A 21,805-nucleotide genomic window follows, 5' to 3' on the forward strand; every position below is an offset into this window, starting at 1 on the left:
CTTTTTCCAAATTACTATTAACTTTTTTCTACACTTCGTCACATCTCCTGCATTAATTAATAGGTATCATACCGTTGTTGGGCCCCGCCCTATACCGCTTTTAGACGGCTCAGTTCTTCAACCAACCCCAAACACCCCTCTTCTCCTGAGTGCCCTTCTCTGGCCTCTCCTCCGCATTCTCCAAGCTCTGCTCCTTGCCGAGCTTCGGGTTGCGAATGGCGAGCGAGAAGCCAATCAACAGCAACGACAAGCAAATACCCGCAATGCAAAGGAGACGCTGGACATGTCGGTATGCCTCGATGACAGCATCACGCTCGGGAGTTCCAACGGGATAGGTGGTAGCGAAGGTAAACGGATCGGCGTACACGGTGGCAGCGAGTGTGGAGTTTCCGGTCTTGCGCTCGAGCTCGCCGGGGATGATTTGCTGCCACATGGCGCCGGAGACGGTGTTTCCGAGCGCGCTGCCGATGTTGTAGGTTGCGAGGTAGACACCAGTGACGATGGCGACATCTAGAGAAATTTGTGAGCTCATGCATTTGATTTAGGTTGGGAAATGTCTCGTTTAAACTTACGCTCGTGCTTAGTAGCAGCTTGGATGCTGGCTTGCGCTGGGTACGGGAACATGCCTCCTGCGATACCGAGGCAGATCTGCGCGCCGATGATACCAGAGTGAGATGCATCGCCTGTGCCACCGCGGTAGTGGATCAAGAGACCGAATGCGACCATGAACAATACGGTTCCTGCAACGATGAAGGGTTTGAGACGGCGGACTCGGAACACGATGGCACCGAGAATGAGACCGGTGACGACGGACGAGAAGCTGTAGAGGGAAGAGATGCGGGTGGCGCTCTTGATCGACTCGTCGAAGGCGACGACGAGGACGGTGTATAGGAAATCACCCTGCATGTACCAGGCTTTGGAAATGGTCAGTGGGACGTAAAATGATAAGGTGGTGGATGGCTTACTGAAGTTGAGGGTGCATGCAATACCGAGGGCGCCCCAGACAGCACGATCTTTCAATAGCTGGTTGCAGGTCAGTAAGGATTAATGAAGAGTGGAAGGTTGCTAACTCACATGCAATGGGATCATAGGGTGAGGAGCCTTGCGCTCCCAGAAAATGAAGACGGGTACGCAAAGAATGCCGATGACCAAAGGTGCAATGACCTTGGCTGTTCCCCACTGAGATTGAACGCCACCAGCAAGAGTGAAAGGCTATGAGAATTAGCTTCGTGATTCAGGCGAAGATTTACAGTCAGTCCAAAACTTACAACCAAGATACATCCGAAGACTGCAATCATCAAAATGATGCCTGGAACGTCGAGTGCCCAGAATAGAGCAACAATCAGGTTCTTGCCACCGTGCAATTGGTAGGGGGTCTTGTAGCTCTCCAAGGCTCCGCTCTTCTTCGCTTTAAAGCTCGCCCACATCAGAGACAGGATCAGAGGAATGCAGCTGACGGTGTAGATGATGCACCACATTCCCACACCCCAGCGCCATCCGATATTCTTGACGGCCTGCTGGCTGATGTCTCCGCTGACCCATGTGTTAATCAAGAATGGGATCGCAGGGACGTAAGAGGCCAATAGTCGAGAACGGAGAGACGTGACATCAGCAATAACTAGCAATTGATGTTAATACATGCCGCATATTGAATGTAGGTATGCATGGTGCAAAGAATACGTACTGATCTCAATCAAGACGATGACCACCGTGTAGCCGACTTGATAAAAAACAGCACCGGCACAGAACGCTTCAACGCTATGGCTAGAAGCTTCAATGATCGTGCCGACAACATAGAAGATGATTCAGATCACGACGAGCTCTACACGACCGAAGACATCGGCTGTCAATCAATTAGCATGTATGTCGCAATAACTAAATGCTTAGAAGTATACGCACCAATCTTGGCTGCAGTAGGCTGGGCGGCAGCGGCAATGACACTTCTGAGAACATTGATGGTGGCCAATAGCGAATGATCATTGAAACCAGCAGTAGCATAAGGCTGATAAACACCCCTCAGCGTTCCGTCGAGTCCATAAGCATACGCGACAAGGAAGAGGCCGAAGAAGATACAGCAGCGGTTGATGAAAGACATGTGAGCATTCAAGGCCTCGATTCGAACGACACCCGGCGACTTCTCGCCGAGCAACCCGTTTGATGGCGCATTATGATCTTTGTCATGGACGTTGACATCAACGGGAGTTTCCTTTTCGATTTCTGTGTTGACAGACATACTGTACAGCGACCGGCAGCCAGGTGGATCTGTTCAAAGATTGGAGAATTCGCGATGAAGATCTTCAAGAAGATGGGCCCTGGTATTTAAATGTCATGGGGTTCATCCACTTCATCGGTAGATTTGATAAATTCTAGGCACAACAAGAGCTTGGCCGCCAGGGAGCCAGGGCGAAAAGTCCAAGGGCGAAGGTCTTCTAGAGATGCTACGTGACCCGCCCATCATGGTCTCTGCGTCTGCACACACCACAATTGTCATAGTTTACCCTCTTTTCTTTCCCAGGGTCAGGAAAGGAGAGGGAAAAAACTGCACAACATCGGGCTATCTGGATCCCAAGGCCAGCTAGTGCATCTGATAAGATTGAATGTGCCCGTTTTCGTGATAGCGGCGGGATAAAAATGGGTGCCACGCGGAACGGGTCCAATGAATGCACCCAACGCCACTACATAAAAGTGCCGGACGACCGCCTGAATGGCAAATTTTCGAGGATTTCACTTTCCAGAGCTACAAGGAGCTTGGACAAGGTTGCAACAGCAAAAGACCCAAACAGAACAGTACGACGCGTCCAACAGCTTGGTTAGCCTCGGCTACTAGTAACTGAATAAGATCTGACATTTGTCCCGTACAGTCGTTTCAAGAGTCAAGACAGCCGGTAGCGCATCGGAGATGCCGACTGACCTTCTACACAGTATTCCCTTAACCGGCGCATTACTTGCTTGTAAAGAGCGACTCTGAGAATCGCAGCCTCCATCGCAATGCTCAATCATTCTATGCGTATGGCAATGGATCTTTCTCGACAATGTTACGGCCATCTTTCATGCTTCTACAGAATTCATCAATTAATTCTAGACCAAAATCTTTCTCTGGTCCGGGTAGTGGCGAGAGAATCCGACCCAGTATTAGTAGTTCAGGGCTAGAAATTTTTATCAGATGCCACTTGAAAATGAACCGGAACTTCCCGCACAGAGCACCAAGGGGAGCTGTCACACTGTCAACTCCAATAGCCTCCGATGAGTAAACCCATCAGGAAGAATGTCCGTCTCCAAGACTATGGATCATGGTGTGAATAGTTTCGCACTACTCAGGTCTAAGGTATCATTGCCTTCGACACATCATTCCATATACATTCCTTCGGGATTTAGGGCAGACTGATATCTAATTTTGCTCGGGGGAGGATGCACTTGCTTGGTCATAGTTAGCAATGTATTCACGCCAAAGGAAAAAAACAACCCTTAGCTTTGCGACAAAACCCATGTGCGAAAAGGCTATGGGCGTAGGAACGTGAATAATCATTATAGAATGATGCTCGCAGCACAAATGGATTGCCGGCTAGCAGTATATGTAATCAGGATTCATAAATTGAATCATACCACGAATTGCAATACGAGGTATCATTTTGGGATCTTTGAGTCTACAATGCCATGGCGATCCTTCACGATACGAAGTGTCGGGATATCAATCCCGATTTTCGCTGATGGGGGAGCTTCAAGGGTTGATGCCAACCCTGGTGACTAGTTCTCCACTATCACGCAAATCCGGCTAACAAACAACAACATTACCCCGCAGCGTTCAATTGTGATTTTCCACCTACGAGCTGTACCTTTCAACATATCCAAGCGACATCCCAAACGAGAATTAGAGAGTTACATTGTTCCTCGAGACTTCTAGGTTGATCCTTCGAGGCTTGGCATCGAATCGAGTACGCTCACACGATCATCACGTCGAACCTAGCTCGAACCATGAGCTACACAAACTATGTCGCATACCAAGATCCTAGGACATATCAAGAACGGATCGGGCATTTTGATCTGTCCAATCAGACAATTAGGCCTCTGAGCTTCAAGTCTGGAACCTCTGTCGAAAACCTCTACCAAGTCATTGAAGTGGGCGAGGACAATATCATTAGCGCTGGCGAGCCACTAGCAGCTTCGACGACGAAGATCCTACCCCCACTCACAGGACGCGATGTACTTTGCGTAGGGAAGAACTATGCGGAACATGCGAAGGAGTTCAATAGCTCTGGATTCGACAGCTCCGACAAGGTCGATCAGCCATCGCATCCTGTCATCTTTACCAAAGTCAGTCGGCCACGTACGACCCACCCATAAGACACAGACTGACTTCGATATCGTTCAACTACACAGAGGTTCACATCGATTATCGCAGATGGCGAAGAAATCTACCCTCATCCAGAGTTTACCCAAACCGCAGACTATGAAGGTGAAATCGGCGTCATTATCGGAAAACCTGGCTTCCGCATCTCTGAAGCAGAAGCCCTAGACCATGTCTGGGGTTACACGATCATCAATGATATGACCGCACGTGAAAGACAGCGCGACCACAAGCAGTTCTACATCGGCAAGTCACCAGACACCTTTTGCCCAATGGTGCGTAAGATCACTAGATTATGAAGTTGTGAATGCTCAATTATTAAAATAGGGCCCTATCGCTGTTCCAGCATCAAAACTCGATAAAGTCCTTCGGGTACAGACATATGTCAATGGCGAGCTTCGTCAGAATGCTACCACAGATGACCTCATTTTCTCCATACCTTACTTGATCAAGACGATGTCCGAAGGACAAACACTAGTGCCTGGAGATGTTCTTGCAACTGGAACGGTAAGCAAAGTATCGAATCATATACAATCAAAATACCAAAGCTTACACCGCTACAGCCTGCCGGTGTTGGCATTGGAAGAACGCCGCCTGTATACCTCAAGCCTGGGGACACAATAGCCGTATCAATTAATGGCTTGGGTACCCTGACTAATCGCATCGCAGATGTGGGATCCGCGAATCCTACTAGAAGTCAGGTAGAGAGAAGGACACATCTCACATCTACCAATGCCACTAAAACAGCAGGCTCATCCGTGCTGACACAGATCAACAAGAAGCCCTTATATTACAAGTCGCTCGGCTCAAGTGACAAACCGCCTATCGTCTTCGTGCATGGTCTTGGAGGAAGCCATGAGTATTTCGCACCCCTCATTCAATCCACAGGAATTGAAAGACGCCATTCCTTGCACTTGCTCGATCTCGAAGGCCACGGACTGTCTCCGACCTCACCTTTGAGCAAGCTCAGCATCGAATCATTCGCCGAAGACCTGGACGGCGTGTTCCAGCACGCAGACATCAGATCCGGAGCTACGATTGTCGGACACTCGCTCGGGTGCCTCATCGCAGTACAATTCGCCCTCCGTCACCCGGAAAAAGTCTCAAAGCTCGTCCTCTTCGGACCCCCGCCGTCTCCCCTCCCAGAAGCATCCGTCCAGGCGTTCCATGACTTCGCAGCTACCGTCCGCACACAAGGCATACCATCCATCGCAGACACCATCGTCTCCCTCGCCATCTCAGCAAAGACGACAGCATCCAACCCCATCGTCGCATCAGCTCTGCGAATGGCACTGCTCGGACAGGATCCCGAGGGCTACGCCAAAGCTTGCACGGCTCTTGCGGAAAGCGAGACCCTCGACTTTGCGGCTCTGCATACGAAGACGCTGATTGTAACGGGGAGTGACGACCAGATATCGCCGCCGGACTTGTGCAAGAGGTATGTTGTTGGGTCGCTGGGAGGAAATGCGGGATTGGAAGTGCTGGAGGGGGTCGGACATTGGCATGTTTTTGAGGATCTTCAGGGTGTGGTGAATGCGATCACGGGGTTCTTGTAGTGTAGGCGCATGACTGCAGTTGGCTTGCAGATTGATGAGTAAAAGACTGTAGGTTCACGACTCATTAGCTTCGTCTGCCTAGATACAAAAGATCGTGCATTCAGTATAGGACAGGCGCCGATTGGAACGAACCTCAGGCAGAAGCCATTACCTAGTGTTTCCATGGGCTATTTCTCCCGCTCACAATGCACCCTACAATGCATCCAGTATGTGATGGTGCTTCGCGTCATGGGAGCGGTGAGAAAGACTGCGTACCATTGCGAACCCCCTCTTGTTTCTGTGATTAAATTGAAGTGAAGCTAGGAACAAGGTTTGAAATATTGACCGATCGCACACTCGGTCGAAAGACAGCACTGTGCCCATGGAAATCCATTATATTATCTCTTGAGATACTTCCCTGCTATAGCACCCCCGAGCACAAAAAGAAGCATCTTACCTGGATTTCCCCACAGTTCATTTATCCAGCGCTGCAGTTCGACCATCATCTTATGCATGTAATCAAATATGCTTCTTGCAGTACCGGGAGGAGCCGGTCGTGGCGACAATTAGTCCGTCTGTTATGGAGCGTTGGATCAGGGATATACCCCATCCGTGCCCCGCCCCCAGCGACCTGGATTGCGGTTGAGGGCTGTATGTTCAAGAGTTTGATCAGCGGTGGGAGGCGAAAGCTTTAGTTAAGCTAAGATTTGTGGGAATAAAGTTTTATATTAATTTGAACGCATTTTGATGCAACGCCTTTAACGATCAGTCGTTGCTCCTGCTGTTTGATAACTTGCGTATTCCTGGAGAAGCTCGAGGGCAAATGACAGTGTTCTCCAGGCGGATGATTTCTTCCAGCACATGAGAAAATGAATAACAGAAACCAATCACAAACAGCCCAAGGGCGTATTACAAGGCTTCTATTTTCTTGCAGTGCTAATATGACCATTCTATCGCACATTAAAAACCCTGACACTCCTGGTTGGCCCCTCGAGACTATTAGTGCTTAATGCACGACGCAGGTCGCCAAACAAGCAACCTTCTTTATGCTCAGACTGACATCCCAATATTGCATTTCAGCATGATCATTTTCTTCGCAAAGGAATTTTAGCAACTGTGCCTACACCGATTGAAGAATCAGCCTGCATTTTCCTTCCTCGTCATTTCTTCCGGGCTACCATATAACACGCATGTTGACCCCATGTTCAAGCCTTGGCGACGCACTCCACAGATTCTCCTGCATGCAGCTCGTGGAGAGGTCAAACCGGGGACATGGGCTAATGTGGCAAGTGGTCAGGTCGAAACGTTGCTGCAGTCTATTTGCTGCTGGACTTGGTACCGCGACGATCATGTCGGCTTCGCCGAGGCCATGTGTGGCACTGTTCCGTGTGCCCGAAAAATGTCCCTAAGTTTGTGCCTGGACTTGAAGCAGCTAAGACTCGAAAAACGTGGTACTGTTTGTAGATCCATCCGCTAGAGAGTTGTGGATTCCTCACGATCCGGGGTGAGCAGAGGGGATCGTTTTTGCATCATTAGCGTAGAGCACGACAGATAGAAGGAATTAATTAAATTGTGTTTACGTTTCTGGTCATTATAACCCATGATTCATTCCCCCTAAGGTCTCATATGCGCATCATCTCAGTGATTGACACCTCAACGAACTCGAAATTGTAGCTGAAAGATTGAAATGTACTACAGAGAAAACTGGCCATGCCTATTAAGATCCACATATTCTAGAGCGTCTGCGGATGAAAAAATTGCATCAAAGAAAGAATTCAATGCCCCAGTTGGGCCATCTGAGGAGGTCGTGGACCACTTTCAGCCTCAGAATCACTGGCCAGAAAAGTTGGACGTGCACTTTCAATATCGACCTCATTCTTGATGACGATGATTCCGTTGGCGGGGGCTTGAGGAATCGGACTCCGTCGAAGGAGGCGGCGTCCAGTACTTTCGCCACTCTGGTTAGAGTGATAACCTTGGTGAAACCCTACAACTGATGATGTGAACGTATTGGGAAAGAACTTGACAAGGAAGGCTCTTAGTGTCGGCAACGAAGCGCAGATGATGCCGATGTTTAGTTCCATCGCAGACCATGTGGCAGTTCCGGGATTGTCCCAGGTGATGTCTTTGCTTTTTGCGACAATGTACAACGCATGAAGTCGAAGTACGGATGCGAGACTTGCACTGCCGGATCGTTAGCTATTAGTATGACAGATACATGGGTGAACGCTTACAATCCACCGAGTCCAAGAATCAACATCAAACTTATTTTCTCTCTGCGAGGGAGAACGAGTTTTCTGAGAATGAAACCCGGAAGCACAATGAGCCATATATCTTGGGTGATGTTGATGGCCGCATTTGCATACCATAATGCTGGCTTGTTCACGCAGCCGCCGGGGATGCGATCATCCCAGAACTTTGCGACCGGATAACATGAAAATATTCCAGTCATGAAAGTCTGGAAGCAGTTGAGCAGGGTGAAGTATAGGAGAGCGAAGCACCATTTCCGCACTGCTTTGTCGATGGTAATGCGGAGATACTGCAGAATGATGGATACTTTGGTTAATGTAAGGCCAAAATTATACATCATGATGCTCGCGAACAGAGCCTGGGTATGTTAATTTTGATAAGAGGTGGGAATGAGCGCTAGATACCTTCAATGAGCCAATCCCTTGCTCCATCGTCAGTGCTTGGATATGTCGTCCCATGCCATTGTATACTTCTGTTTATCCCATTAGCTTCATTGGCGCAAATGATAGAAGTATGCTACATACGAGTCCCTTGACATATTGAAGTTGCAATTGAGAAGACCTATTACGAGTCATGAGTGCTGCGGCTAAAATCTTCATAACCGTGAAAGACTTACCAATGCGAGGAGTATGGCGAAATCTTCCCAAGATGGATTTCGCACAATCTGAATTCTGGTGTACAGTCGCAGACTGACAACAATCAAGGAGAGACAAGGAAAAATGATGATGATGGCCAGTACCTGGGGGCCTTTGTTTGCACCCAAGTATGCTGCGCTAAATTCTGCAGTTTGCGACATCGCAAAGAAGCACACAGCACAGAAAAGATCTCGAACTCGATTATGCAAGACTCATGCAAAGTGAAGAAGAATCTTGGCCTAAAAGCCCTGTGCTTCTATTATAGGTCTTGCGAATGGGCAACTGGATATAATATAGCTATCAGCTTTGCGCTTCCCTACACTTCCTTGCCTAGGCCTCGTAATAATGATTGCAACAGGCGCGGAAGAGACTTTGCAGATCATGAGGCATTGTGTCAGGATTGCAGTATCTGCACGACCATGTCTTTGACCTCAGGACGTTTTCGATTTTCCTCCATATCAAGTAATTGAACACCGCGCCAGGACGCCTCAACATGTAGCATCTTGGAATAGAGTTTGAGGAGAGAATTAGGAGCAGTCTAATTGGGAAGCTGTGGTAGAGGTGCCTGTGTGACTTGTAAGCTATGCCTACAGTTTCACTTCACGCTTGACCCCATATCGCCTGGTTCGAGGAAGATGCACACTCTTACATTCCGCCAAGAAACAGCTTTGGTGCTTCGCGACTCATGGAATCACATATAGTGTGCCATGACTATATTATCCATTTAGCCTCGACATGCGCCATGTCGCTAAAGCAGCAGGATTCGCGGTTAACCCCACATTGACGACCGTCATTGGGTGAATCGTTACATTCACCTCGTCCCTGAGCCCATGTTCTACACGCAAAGCATTGAAAAGTTGCGTAGAAGTAGTATCTTCATATGCATGTAGCCACCACATGAACATAACTGAGGCAGGATCTGTCAACACCTTGCGTCATTCACCTTGAAAGGCTATCCCACAACCGACATTGACAGGTTTCGGAGTCGCGGCGAACCCTTCATTACAAGGTAATGGTCTTATGATTTCTAAACTAGACCTCAATGGTGGAAGGAACGTCGTTTGGGTTGCAACACCTCTTATCCAATTGGGAGATGAAGTAGTTGCTAGAACTGACAAACAGCGCATAGCGATAATCTCCAGAAATTATTGCAATTGAGATGATTTTCCCATTCCTAAAGTTACCATTCCTAAAGTCCAGAAAGGACCTTTGATAAGGAATACAAAACATTTCTCGCCTTTTCCAACATGAGCAAGGCTTCGATCTTTCCAGAAGGATACCATGAGCTTGCGCAATACTTTGAATGTGGAGTAATTGCGCAATTAAACAACATCGCCTTCCTTACATGTTGTAAAAACCTGGGGGCAAGGCACTACTACCCTGCATGTCCCTCAGGCGTAAGTTGAACCTACTTACGCTAACCTGTCTTTGATCTGATAATCTCCTGGTGTAAATTTTGCGGATGCGTGCAAGCGAAAAAACGAGAGGTCACAAACTTGGCTACTTGAACCCCCATGTAGCGGCGGGACTGTCCCGTTCCACAGAAGGTTGATCCCGTTCATGCAGGGCATGTAGCGAGACTATATGCGCTACCTGTAGATTTTACAATCACTTAGTACTGGAATGACAAGTGCCTCATATTTTGCGTTACTGCTGCTCCTGGTCCTGCTGTTGCTATTGACATGAGAAGGCCGTCAAGGGTATATGGTATTCAACGCTGAAGCCTTGCAGTAGATCTGACAAGCGTGCTGAAAGAAAGCGACTCTAAGTTCTGCAATTCGAGATAGCAGTGTATGTAGATGCCTCTATTGTAGGATGTTCTCCCAACATAGCCAGTAATTAGCAGATAGGTAGGACGTGTGAATAATCGCAATTGTTGTTAGACTGTCGGAGGTAGGAAGACTGACCCCAGAATCTCTCAGATGCACTAATTTGTATGTATAGACCATCTCCTAGTGCTATAGCGATTTCTGAATAGCCTCAGATGTCTTGTTTTACTACAATGAGGTGCCAAGCCGTCTCTATAGTTCCTAAAATAACCAGGGCAAAGTGTCCGGATCTATAGTCTACCACCTAGGCCTGTTGTACACCGCTGCAGCAAATAAAGTAGAGATACTAGCGAGGGTTGTGCAACTTGATTTGCGACCCACCAAGAAGGCTATTGATCGTTGCAGTACTTCTTTTCTTGTTCAGAAATGACCCCAGAGAAAAGGAATTCTGGCACTTAGTGCACGGTATCTGTAAATTGACTGCGCTTCCGAAGACGACACTGAACTCGCCCTTTTAAAGACGTCTACCTTGCCCTTGCGTACTTACAGTATTTTGTTCAAGGTCAACGGTAGCAGCATAGGCCGTCTACAGCAGACTCTGGAACTTTCTCGCCAGCCACCCCGTTATCAGCAGTTGATGGACACAGCTCAAAGCACCTAATATGAAACTCTCCATTGTTGACAGACGGCTGCGTTGATATAATGAGAGGCTCCGACGACCTCGGGAGACCTTCTGTCAGGGCTGACTAAATCTTCAATTCACCCATCATTTCAACTATGCCCACTCCGCGTCCAGAAGTCAACGGGGACATGTATAGAGTGAAGAAATGTGATACATGCCTCTAATAATTCCTTGATACATGTAGAGGTACCCTTCTGAGGGGGCTCAGCTGCCTGGCAGCGCAATTGCTTGATTCCTTCAACCGTAACATGGGCACATCTCCACCTTCATGGCGCAGGCCTAGTCTCAAACTTTTGGCTTGGAGAGCGAATTCCTCGTTGCTATAGACTTCGAGGAGACTGTTCGAGCCACAGTGTATCCTTAGCTATCAAGGTATGTAGTCGTGTCCTTAGGGGCGTCTGTCTGAGGCATGCTCCACCGTAAGGGGCGGCAGGTGAACGCCTTGTTTGTATAGAGATGAATTTGTAGCCGAGGGTGGGATAGTCGACTTCGACAGGACAACTTTGAAGTATACAGCAATGATTTCCTTGTGCCTGTGCGCTGCCTTTATCCTCCCTACTTTCTCGGTTGGCAGGTGCAAGACATATTCGCGTCGGACCTCGCTTCGATCTTAATAGCTGTTTCCTTGACTGGCCGAGGTGTTATCGTGGACACGAAGCGCTGGATAATAGGAAGTAACTAGGAGGTTTACGAGGCGCTGCAGATGACCTATAGCTCGGTTGTATTGTGAATACCGGGGAACTTCGTAGCTGTCGGAGTACTTATTACAGGTTTCGTCAGTAACGTGTGAGTGGAGAAGGCAAGAGCTGACAGGGGTACACTAGAGCGTTTTGTATTTCAGATAATCGAAAACCCCTGCAGTTAGGCGTACCTGAGATAGTCTATAGAGTGCACAGGTCTCTATCCCAAAAGCCTCCAGTGTGTTCAATTTTGTCTCCTACCAAGTGCAGAACTATTCTCGAAGCTGTAATCCGTTCAACGTGGTAAGGAGGAGCATGATGCATGAATTTAGAGGTACCTGTGGACGTGCCTGTTATAAAGAGGCTCCAGTGATGTTTCCGATCGTGGACTCTGGTGTAGTCTCGTTGGAGGGTTCAACAGTGGCTGCCAGGTGTCTCGAAAAGGTGCTGTGATACGCTAGAGATGCTGTAGGGGACATGATGCATGAATTTAGAGGTATCCGTAGACGCGCTCGTTACAAAGAGGACCCAGTGATAATTCCGATCGTGGGCTCTGGTGTAGTCTCGTTGGAGGGTTCAATAGTGGCTGCCAGGTGTCTCGAAAAGGCGCTGTGATACGCTAGAGATGCTAAAATCTGAGCTGTCAGTTGCTGTAGAAGGAAGTGTTAACTGCATAAAGCAGCACATAGGTTTAAGTCCAAGTGAATTCGTACTGGACTGTGGGGAACATGCCACCCAGTACTCGAAGTGAAATACCTCACTGTCGCTACATGCAGGGAGCATGTTCAACCAGCCCAGCCACATCATGAAGATCCTAGGCCTTGAAAAGCAAATAAAAAACAGCGTGAAGTACATCAGCTTTCAATTGTCTGCACGCCCGTACTACACAAGATCTGAAATGTCTGTGTGTTGTAGAAGCCTGCAGCTCTCGGTTATCCCAAGGTCACTGTTTCAGTATGAACGAGGTAATTCTCACTAAGACAGGAAAACAAGAGCATGATACAAGAAAAAAAGAAGACGTAGGTCACTTCAGACACAATAGCCCTACCCGTTCAAGGCTCACGCTAGCTGTGTATAGCCTGGTAGGCTTCACAAGGTGAATGCAGAGGAGCAAAAAAAAAGTGCAAAAATTGCAAAAAAAAGAGGGCTCGTAACGGCTCTGAGAATCGAACCGGGGGTGTCTGCCACAACAACCACATTTTGTCGACTTGGAGGTAATTGTAAAGAGTGGTGATAGGAACTAACTAACTGAACCAAGGAAACGCAAGACTTACCTGATCCCGAAGGATACAAGCCTTACAATTTGAGAACTATATATACTCCAAAAGGGGGACCATGTTGGAGATATTCTGTGACTTGGTAGATGGCATGTGATCTTGTACCTAGATCTGCTATATCATCTGCGCCCCAGCGAAGCAGGTTCCATGACGTAGAGCAAAGTCGGTGTATAGTACCTATCTATTGGATTACAATCACTTCGTCGCGCTTGGCAATGCTGTAGGAGAGCTTCCGGTATTCACTTTGCGCAATGACCACTTCTGCCTTCAGTCTATGTCTACTAAAGAGCTGCCTTTTGGTGTTTTGCTCCCTCTCTTCTTCTCTCATTCTCATCACTTCTACCAACCCACTCTTCAACAACCTACTTCCTCAGTACCTTCACACACGAGTATCTACATACCTTACAACAACTTCAACCTTTCCGTACATCATGAAGATCGTCACAGTCTTCCTCATGATGGCCTTCGCTGCTACCACCATGGCCGCTCCTCCGATGGGACAGTCAGTTCATCCGGCTGAGCAGTCTGCTCCTCCAGCTAAGCAAGCATCTCCTCCGGCTGAGCAAGCCGGTGATCCAGACAAGGGCTGCAAGTTGTGCCGCGAGCATTTCGACAACTGCAAGAAGTCCTGCTGGTGGTGGTTCGACCCGGCTGCATGTGATCGTTCATGCCAGATCGAGACTTGTCACTTTCTCCCTCATGACCTCGTAAGTACATTCATACACACTGCGGTAGCTCATGAACGTTTGTTACTAATATACCAGTGCAAGCACTGCGGCTTCAACATCTGCTAGAGGATCTGCAACACACTATCCGGGAAGTGGAACAACATTTCATCTCACCGACAACTGGAATCCGCACAACAAGCATTCGAAAACGGCTTAGATCAAGACTATCGGGTTCTGGAGCGGTATCTCTACACCAAACAAATGGACTTGGGGATGTGAAGACGGTTCTATTTGGTTTCAACCTTTGCTGAACGTAGCTAAACATGACTAATAGAACGTCTGAGTAACTAAATATCGTTATTTTTGCAGTGTAATGTGACCAAATGTAATTTCTTAATGTAAACGAGCTATAACGCTTAGAATAAAGCTTCCAGAATCACACAAGTGACAGTCAAGAGGAGTGCAACATATTCGTCGAAATCAAATTTGAAATCAGCATTTGAATGCCAAAAGCAAACAACAGGAAGCTTCCCAAAGGATATGGGTTAAATTGTTTGTAGCGAAGCTTGTAGATGATTCACAATGCATGTTTTGCAGGCAGGTTGCGCCGAATACGCTATCAGATGCTATTGGAAAGAAGCTTAACTGGGGCGATGGTTCCCTTCTGGGAAAATAGTGAAGAGTGTGAGCCAGTAGAAGTTGAATCACTCTCCGCTGCCTAGCTCCCATAGGTGATTTACCTTCACTTGGGAGTGAAAGACCCGCCACAGACTAGGGTGTCTGTTCAATTTACATCTACTCCCCCTACCTTCTCCTCTTCCCTCCCACAACTACAACCAGCTATTTGCGACCTCAAATTTGAGAATTTGCAACCCCCACTTTGATATCTTCAGTCTAGAGTCCTACAGCTTGGACACCTACAACTAGGCCTAGGCGTCCTACTTGAACGAGTGGTATCACCAACTGCACCATCCTCAGTCCTTACACTTGTAAGTCAAAGTTTGTCTCAGTACCGGCTATCTATCACTGTCTAACTTAGATATAGTGGTATACTCTAAGCAACTTCCCCACTGCCACAATGGCACCGAGAAAGCGCAAGATGGATGAGGCAGATCTGGACGATGTTAGTCGTACTGCTAAACACCAGAAGTCATCGCACCAACCCTGTCACATCGAAAATGCTTCCACTGCTGAAGTAACGGCGACCCGCAAGCGCAAGGAATCGGAAACCAGCATCGACAACGATGCTCCCAAAAGGAAATACCAGAAGAAGGAACCCCGCTCCACAGCCAAAGTCACAAAGGGAGCAAACTCTAATAAGGTCAAACATCAATCCTCTAAAGAGGCTGCTGTAGGCACGGCATCCAACAATAGTGCCCCTACCGCCGCTGAAGCTATTAAAGAATCTCCCTCCCCTAAGGAGATCGCACTAGCTGCGGCGCTTGAAGATGCCTTTCTACAAGATGAACCAAGTGGCGATGAACAAGACGAGTTTACACAGGACACACCAGGTAGTGACGAACAACTCCTCTCCGCTGGGGAGATTCTAACTTGGGAAACTGAACAAGCGTGCTATGAAGATTCATCAGATGAGCTATCCCTCTCCCCTGAGGAAATTGCTCAGGCTTTGACGAGTGAACAGGCTCTTTTTGAAGAGCCATCTAAAACCAATGAAGAGAATCCCTCACCTGACGAGCTTGCCCTCGCTACGTTGCTTGAGGGTGCGTTTGAAGAGGATTTGTCCTCAATTATCGAGCAGCCACCCTCTCCCACTTCCGAACAATCATGCTCCTCAGGGGAAGCCGGAACACGTTCTCCTCTTTCACACTTAGATGATACGGCATCAACCGACCCAACCTCAGTACCGAGCGCGGATAATTCAATCCTTGTCTCGGAGCAAGACGAAGGAGAGGGTGCCATTGGTCTGGCTTCCGATTTCCCTCCGCCACTTGAGGATCTCGAGACTATTACGACATACGGACTTACCGAAGAGGAGTTCCTGAAAAGGCAGCGCGAGCAAGAGTGGAGAGAAATCGTTGCGGACGAGGACCGAAAGGAGAGGAAGCGCCTTAAGAGGCCGACAGCAGAAGATCAGCGGAGAGAATGGGCCGGGAACGACGAAAAGTGGAATGCTATGAAGAACGCAAGGCAGCGTGCAGAATTTTGTGAGGCTAATCTGAAGGAAGCGGGGGAGAAATATCGCCTTCAGATGGCACTCCCTTCTACTGCCTCCGATCCTTCTTCAGGTATGGAAGATATATTACAATAGTATGGTCGTTGGTGCTGACATCCTTTTCGCTTCATCCGCAGGAAGCCCACACGAGATCTCAGAACCGGTCCCTCCGTCCTCGAAAGAGCCTATCAAATACGAGGTTCTCGAACCAAACGATCTTGATTACGATAAGTACCGTGCTAGAGTTATCTTCGAGTGCGACCCGTGTCCCCAACAGTATCAGCATGTTGAATGGAAAGACACCATGCACATTGTATGGAATGGGGAGTACACGGACCAGAACCGCATAAGCGTAGAGGGTGTTACTTCCAAGAAGCTTGTCCGTCAGGATGGCTATCACATGACGGAGGTAACCAGACTGTTTCAGCGCTCCAGTGCTGCATCAAAATGCCACATCTGGAGGAACGGCAAGACATTTCGAAACGAGTTCATCAACAGCGACGGCAAGACCGACGTTAAGGCAAGGAAGCGGCCATTGAAGATTACTCTGATCGAACATGAGCCCATCGGGCCTATACGCGAGGCCGAAGTGTGGGCTGACAACATTCGAGATATTGTCAAGCACACCTTGTCGCAGTACAATCCCGGCAGCCACTTCACGATCCGTATCAAGATGAAAATGGATCTCTATACGGCAGCTGGTCACTACTCATCCTTGCACGCACGACTTGTCTCGCTCGTCAAGGACTATCCAAAGAATGTTGAAGTGCAGTTCGAGGAAGTCCCTGATCTATCACTCGATATGGTTAGAAACAACTATACGCAGTGGTACCAAAACAACCAGGAGCTAGTCAGCAATTCTCTAGCAGTGTGCCAGGATCTATTCAACACCGTGGCCTACGTAAAAGAGAATGGCGTGCCTCCACCTCCACCACCTCCGAAGCGAAAGCTGAAGTGGCAACAGAATCCCAAACAGCCTAGAAAGCCCCGAGCACCCAGAGAGACTAAGCAGACTGAAATGTCTCAGGATGCTATGAACGACGGTACTGCTACAAAGCAACAAAATAGCGACACGACCGAAAAGGACAATAACGATAGCAATGTCGCCGGTTCACTGAAAAGGAAGGGAGACCACCTCGCAGATGATACTGAGAATGGACCCAAGGCCAAGAAGCCACGATGTCCCAGAGTCATAAAGGAGAAGGTTCTGAGTGCAGCCGAAATAGAAGAAGAAGAGCGTATCAGGGAAGAGGCTAGGGTTCGGCGTGAAGCCTACCAGACGCAGACAGTTGCAAAGGGCGGTCGCAAAGCAGCTCGGATGGCTCTTTATGAGGAAGGAAGATTGAGAAAGCTCGCATTAGCTCAACAAAAGAACGCAACTACATCACCTAGTAATGACGAGAAGGTTCTAGAGGGTCAACCCGAGTTGGCTTTGCAGCAGCAAACTGGAGCTGCAACCACCACGCCATCGACATATACGAATGGCTCCGGGTCTCCAATAATTATTATTGATGATCGATTGAGGTCATGAGGACGAAACGTAAGATAATTCCATTCCCCACAGACAGTCTCGATAAGCTAACGAACTCTTACAGGGGTGTCTTCACTGGCGATATATGGAAGACCACTGAACGGGATGCAACAATTCCCCACATATTCATGTTTTTTTTTTCTAGCGACCTGATATTTTGTTCCGATTTGCAAGACACGTTGCCATCTAAGAATGGCCTTGCAAATCCCAACCACAGTTTCAAACTGTCTCCGAAAAGTATATATAAATCGAAGTTCTCCCCAGAAGCAGACTACTTCGGCTGTCTGTGAATGGGGATTGTAGCTGATTATATGACTTTCCATCCAACATAACACTTTTCTTTCATCTTCCCTTGTGCTTTTGTGATGGTGCAATTAATTACTGATGACGCTGTGTTATAACTATTAAAAGTGCTTGATATGTCGCCGGAGAAACCCATTCCAGAGTATTCCGTACAGCAATCTCCTGGAAATGTTTCGAAGCCAAAGCTCTCTCTACTCAATCAATCATTCTGACTTATTCAAAACTCCGCCTTTGATTCCTAGGACCCCCAAAACCGACAGTCGTGCTCTCAAAATCATGATCGTTGCGAACACAGCGTGGTTTATCCCTGTCATGAGCAGTGCACTTGTAGCCCTGTGTGGCTTCAAGACCACGGTGCCAAGAGCTAGAAGTGACCATATCAGATTCATGAGGACTGGATGCATATATCAGCAAGAACGCTTCGCATTTACTGGAGCCCTTGGACGAGGCGCATACCAATCGGTGGCAAAGCTTTGCGCTCAGATGATGCTCGCATATGACCCACTCCTACCGCGATGACCTTGAATAACTTCAGCATATAACAATTACAGCACGTTTTGTTCACCTTACCATTATCGCTACGGCATGTTGAGATGATATCGCATCCTCAGCTGTCGGATGCGGGTTTGGAAGTCGTAATCCACTCAGCCGATGCAATGTTTTCGCAACAGCACTGTGATATATGAGCTCTGGCTTTGTGAGAAGAATGACACCAACGGCAGCATCCGCGAAGCCTTTCCAGAATGTGAATTTTGACATGGTTGCAAGGGGGTTGGATTGTATGAAGTCAATACAGAGATGCGAAGCTTTGCGGGCACTTGGAGTGGAGCCACGGGCGCTTACTCTCTTAGCTTGCTGTACCGCCCCCATCCCCATACCTCGTCGGTGCAACATCTCTTGTTTGCTATTGGCTGTGTAACTTTGCTTGCTTCACTGTCCTTTTCTTTAACGATAGCAAAACAAGAACAAAATTCGCTGCCTTGCCTTCAGCTTTATGATGAACGAATTTTGAGGTCACATTCACATATGCCAATATGTTTATTGGTTGTCAGACATATAACTCTAGCTCAGCAATGTGGGACTCAAGCATGCATGGAAGAGTCCCCATTCCGTCGTTGCACACTCTGGAACTATATACCCTTCCGAATTCCATCACCTGTGGACATTATGTAGATTGGCACCATTTTCTATCCCACTACAGTTGGTACAATTCTGGCAGCTGTAGATGGCTCAGTTTCCGTAGCATTTTCAAGGAGGATAGAGGATCTTACTTTACACAATCAACACAATCGACGCAGTTCTGGCATGAGGTACAGTTGTCGCAGCCCTTGCAATTTTGACAGCGTGTACAATTTCCACAATCAGTGCAGTTCTGGCATCGAGAACAGTCGTCGCAGCTTTTACAGTTCTGGCAGGATGTGCAGTCTGTAGAATCGCGTAAGCAATGAGCAGATTCTAGCTATTTAGGCTTCTACAAGACAGCTATGATAGATTATGTTACCTTCGCAGTCAACGCAATTCGAGCAGTTCTTGCAATTCGTGCAATTCGTGTTGTTGCCTGCTGACGAGTCTACTGCATTCTCGGTAGACACATTGCAGCCCATGATGGTGAATCAACTAGTCTCTGATTTCGACAGTTGTACGGAAGCGTTTGGCACAGGTATAAAAGCGCAAATTCAATAATCATACAAGCAATAAGATCAAATAAATGTTTATATGTTTGAGACGAACGTCGCAGTGTATTATTCGCGACGTCATTGTTGCCTGTTGCTCTGATAAGGATGAGGGGTTAGTGGCTTACTCCAATCATGGCGCATCACCATTATCTCGCCATGCACTCCGATCAAAGAGTATAATCAGCAGGATCTATCAACTCGAGATATCTCGTGCCGAAAAACCCTGACCAGTCTACAAGAGAAGGCATTCGGATTTCGGGCGGTGAATTTAAAACTGGTGTTCGTAACCCAGCAACTTTCACATTCTACAGACCAGTCGAAGGCCAGAGGAAGAGATACGCTGCTTCTGAGAGACTTCGTCCGAAACTCAACTGGTAATACAGACAATACAGACAAAATTCTTGCACCTGGGCTTGTTGACTGGTTATGTGAGTGTAACGGTGCAGTGTATGTCATCTACCGTGGAAGGCATGAGCCGTCAACAAGTGGTTGCTGCGCAGCCTCTTTATTGACAAAATAGACCTCCCTAGATGCCCTCTTGCAATCCCAGCGTCAAATAAATACTCCGCCTCTGCTAGTCACCGTACTAGCTGAACTCTTGGTGCTACCGCTTGAAGTCAATTATTGGGCGCTTTGAAATTTAGCTTAAACTCAGCCTAGCACTGGCCCCTAAACAACGATTTGGCCCCCAACGTAGATACCAACCATCCTTCAACTAGTCTAGTTGAGCGCAGGGGCAGGTGTTCGATGCATGAAACTGCGCGCTCCGGAGTAAGATGGACTTGTATGGGCCGGGCATGGATTGCGAACGGCCCCATCATAATTTGCGATCGATCTGCACTCATGCCTTTCTCCTTCTCTTCTACTTCAAAATCCTCGACCCTACGGTTTACTCATTCTGATAGTCTGGTCTCTTCATTCTAACCGTCCCTCCGGTTCGAAGAATATGTCGTCGATTCCAGACTCGTGCTACATTCATTCGGGGGGTTCGGTCATATTAACGACAGATCTATCGCCTTGCGGAGTGACAAACAGTACCAATCCACAGGTTCCATGTTGTTGGAAAGGCGACACATGTCTCAGTGATGGCATATGTACATACACGCACTCTCTAGATGGTGGCTCGGGCTATGTCGCAGCAGGATGCACTGATCAGGGTTTTGGAGACGGCTGTCGAAGCCTGTGCGGTATGTCGAGGCAGTCGGATTCTCTTGATGTTGAGATGTGTGGGCGAGCATCGCGTCGGTACTGATTCTTCCACAGCCCAAAATACTTATGGAGACATTGTTTATGTCGAATCGTCGAAGACGTGGCATTGCTGCAGCTTTCCACCTGATGGGATCCGCAATTGTTCACAGCCCTTATCAGACCAGTTCCTTGCCCCAGCACCAAAAGAATTACTCACCATACAAGCTCTACCCAAGACTGGGACTCCGTCGTATGTAGTTGCAACAGTATCGAGCACGCCCACCTCAACGCCATCCGGTATATCAACCAGTGCCAGCTCAACAACTAGCACAGCTGCACCCTCTACCACATCATCCACTAGCAACACATCGACTCCTTCAACTAGTGGGGGTCTCAGCACTGGTGCAAAAGCTGGAATAGGCGTTGGAGCTGGAATTGCGGCCGTGGGAATTATGGGACTTATTGGATTCTTGCTCTTCAGACGCCGCCGCAGACAACCGTATGCCACGGACACAAACGTACACGAACTTGCACAACCGCCAACATACTACGCAAACCAGACAAAGTATGCAGAACTACAAGGTCCTATCGCTGAGAAAGATGCCAGAACAGGACCTGTCGAGCTAGGGACGACGGAGCGGTAGTAATGTAATCGTACGAATGCGGCGCTGGATTCCGACAACTGCGAAGAGAAAAGAAGAGGAAGGTTTTCGGTCAGGATTTATAGTTCATTGTTTGGAGATACCCGAGTGGATGTAAGACCAACACCAAGGATGTAATGGGGGCTAGGATACGGCTTCGCTCTGTAATAATGTCAGTTAGAAGCTGGAAAGAGAAGACCAGGAAAATGTTCGAGTCAACGCGATAGGTTGAATACCCAAATGATAAGGATCAACGCCTTCTGTTTCTGTATGTTGCTAGTTCAGTCCGACAGTCGTGCATGTCATACTCAGTTTATCTGATTGCTCTGCTGTTTGTATGTGAAACCGATGCGGAGTGGAGTGGTCACTATCGACTTCGATAGTAGACATCGAATATCCTATAGACAATGCTGGTGATTCGAGAATTAGTCCATCTGCACAGTTATCAACCG

General features: G+C 47.9%; 7 protein-coding genes across 7 annotated transcripts; 4 read left to right on the forward strand and 3 right to left on the reverse strand.

The window, feature by feature from the left end:
• Window positions 1–109: 109 nt before the first annotated feature.
• BU24DRAFT_434588 (siderochrome-iron transporter-like protein Sit1) lies at window positions 110–2,233 on the reverse strand (the record flags this gene model as incomplete). Its single annotated transcript, XM_033530037.1, has 7 exons — window positions 110–510; window positions 573–914; window positions 966–1,023; window positions 1,075–1,212; window positions 1,269–1,618; window positions 1,685–1,771; window positions 1,900–2,233. 7 exons carry the CDS (start codon window positions 2,231–2,233, stop codon window positions 110–112), a joined length of 1,710 nt encoding a protein of 569 aa, XP_033381935.1.
• A 1,556-nt stretch (window positions 2,234–3,789) lies between these two features.
• Window positions 3,790–6,104, forward strand: BU24DRAFT_373107 (fumarylacetoacetate hydrolase-like protein). The gene is made up of 4 exons (XM_033524523.1): window positions 3,790–4,311; window positions 4,378–4,620; window positions 4,673–4,852; window positions 4,909–6,104. The coding sequence occupies exons 1-4, from the start codon at window positions 3,973–3,975 to the stop codon at window positions 5,899–5,901; spliced, it is 1,755 nt and encodes a 584-aa protein (XP_033381936.1). The 5' UTR covers window positions 3,790–3,972; the 3' UTR covers window positions 5,902–6,104.
• Window positions 6,105–7,865: 1,761 nt separating this feature from the next.
• BU24DRAFT_312480 (uncharacterized protein) lies at window positions 7,866–8,890 on the reverse strand (the record flags this gene model as incomplete). Its single annotated transcript, XM_033522838.1, has 5 exons — window positions 7,866–8,064; window positions 8,115–8,488; window positions 8,535–8,602; window positions 8,655–8,691; window positions 8,747–8,890. Coding segments are annotated over 5 exons (822 nt in total), but the record flags the coding sequence as incomplete, so codon positions are not given.
• A 4,714-nt stretch (window positions 8,891–13,604) lies between these two features.
• Window positions 13,605–13,967, forward strand: BU24DRAFT_464365 (uncharacterized protein; the record flags this gene model as incomplete). The annotated part of the gene is made up of 2 exons (XM_033532197.1): window positions 13,605–13,880; window positions 13,938–13,967. The coding sequence occupies 2 exons, from the start codon at window positions 13,605–13,607 to the stop codon at window positions 13,965–13,967; spliced, it is 306 nt and encodes a 101-aa protein (XP_033381938.1).
• Window positions 13,968–15,996: 2,029 nt separating this feature from the next.
• BU24DRAFT_241034 (uncharacterized protein) lies at window positions 15,997–17,808 on the forward strand. Its single transcript, XM_033522276.1, has 2 exons — window positions 15,997–17,554; window positions 17,610–17,808. Exon 1 carries the CDS (start codon window positions 16,112–16,114, stop codon window positions 17,543–17,545), a length of 1,434 nt encoding a protein of 477 aa, XP_033381939.1. The 5' UTR covers window positions 15,997–16,111; the 3' UTR covers window positions 17,546–17,554; window positions 17,610–17,808.
• BU24DRAFT_424599 (uncharacterized protein) lies at window positions 17,665–18,651 on the reverse strand. The gene is made up of 3 exons (XM_033528546.1): window positions 18,419–18,651; window positions 18,305–18,368; window positions 17,665–18,242 (listed from the first exon to the last, which is right to left on the reverse strand). Exons 1-3 carry the CDS (start codon window positions 18,605–18,607, stop codon window positions 18,052–18,054), a joined length of 444 nt encoding a protein of 147 aa, XP_033381940.1. The 5' UTR covers window positions 18,608–18,651; the 3' UTR covers window positions 17,665–18,051.
• A 1,704-nt stretch (window positions 18,652–20,355) lies between these two features.
• Window positions 20,356–21,661, forward strand: BU24DRAFT_424601 (uncharacterized protein). Its single transcript, XM_033528547.1, has 2 exons — window positions 20,356–20,711; window positions 20,788–21,661. Exons 1-2 carry the CDS (start codon window positions 20,471–20,473, stop codon window positions 21,354–21,356), a joined length of 810 nt encoding a protein of 269 aa, XP_033381941.1. The 5' UTR covers window positions 20,356–20,470; the 3' UTR covers window positions 21,357–21,661.
• The last annotated feature ends 144 nt before the right edge of the window (window positions 21,662–21,805 follow it).

The sequence above is a fragment of the Aaosphaeria arxii genome, assembly GCF_010015735.1.
Source record: "Aaosphaeria arxii CBS 175.79 unplaced genomic scaffold BU24scaffold_6, whole genome shotgun sequence".
Lineage (NCBI taxonomy): Eukaryota > Fungi > Ascomycota > Dothideomycetes > Pleosporales > Aaosphaeria > Aaosphaeria arxii.

What these genes read in the sequence shown, in the direction of transcription:
- BU24DRAFT_373107 (XM_033524523.1), top strand. Translation starts at nt 3,973, where the DNA reads ATGAGCTACACAAACTATGTCGCATACCAAGATCCTAGGACATATCAA. An exon ending in ATCCTGTCATCTTTACCAAA is followed by an intron (nt 4,312 to 4,377) that starts GTCAGTCGGCCA and finishes TCAACTACACAG; the next exon opens with AGGTTCACATCGATTATCGC. An exon ending in ATGTTCTTGCAACTGGAACG is followed by an intron (nt 4,853 to 4,908) that starts GTAAGCAAAGTA and finishes ACACCGCTACAG; the next exon opens with CCTGCCGGTGTTGGCATTGG.
- BU24DRAFT_241034 (XM_033522276.1), top strand. Translation starts at nt 16,112, where the DNA reads ATGGTCGTTGGTGCTGACATCCTTTTCGCTTCATCCGCAGGAAGCCCA.
- BU24DRAFT_424599 (XM_033528546.1), bottom strand. Translation starts at nt 18,607, where the DNA reads ATGTCAAAATTCACATTCTGGAAAGGCTTCGCGGATGCTGCCGTTGGT. An exon ending in AACATGCCGTAGCGATAATG is followed by an intron (nt 18,369 to 18,418) that starts GTAAGGTGAACA and finishes AAGTTATTCAAG; the next exon opens with GTCATCGCGGTAGGAGTGGG. An exon ending in CAAAGCTTTGCCACCGATTG is followed by an intron (nt 18,243 to 18,304) that starts GTATGCGCCTCG and finishes ATATGCATCCAG; the next exon opens with TCCTCATGAATCTGATATGG.
- BU24DRAFT_424601 (XM_033528547.1), top strand. Translation starts at nt 20,471, where the DNA reads ATGTCGTCGATTCCAGACTCGTGCTACATTCATTCGGGGGGTTCGGTC. An exon ending in CGGCTGTCGAAGCCTGTGCG is followed by an intron (nt 20,712 to 20,787) that starts GTATGTCGAGGC and finishes ATTCTTCCACAG; the next exon opens with CCCAAAATACTTATGGAGAC.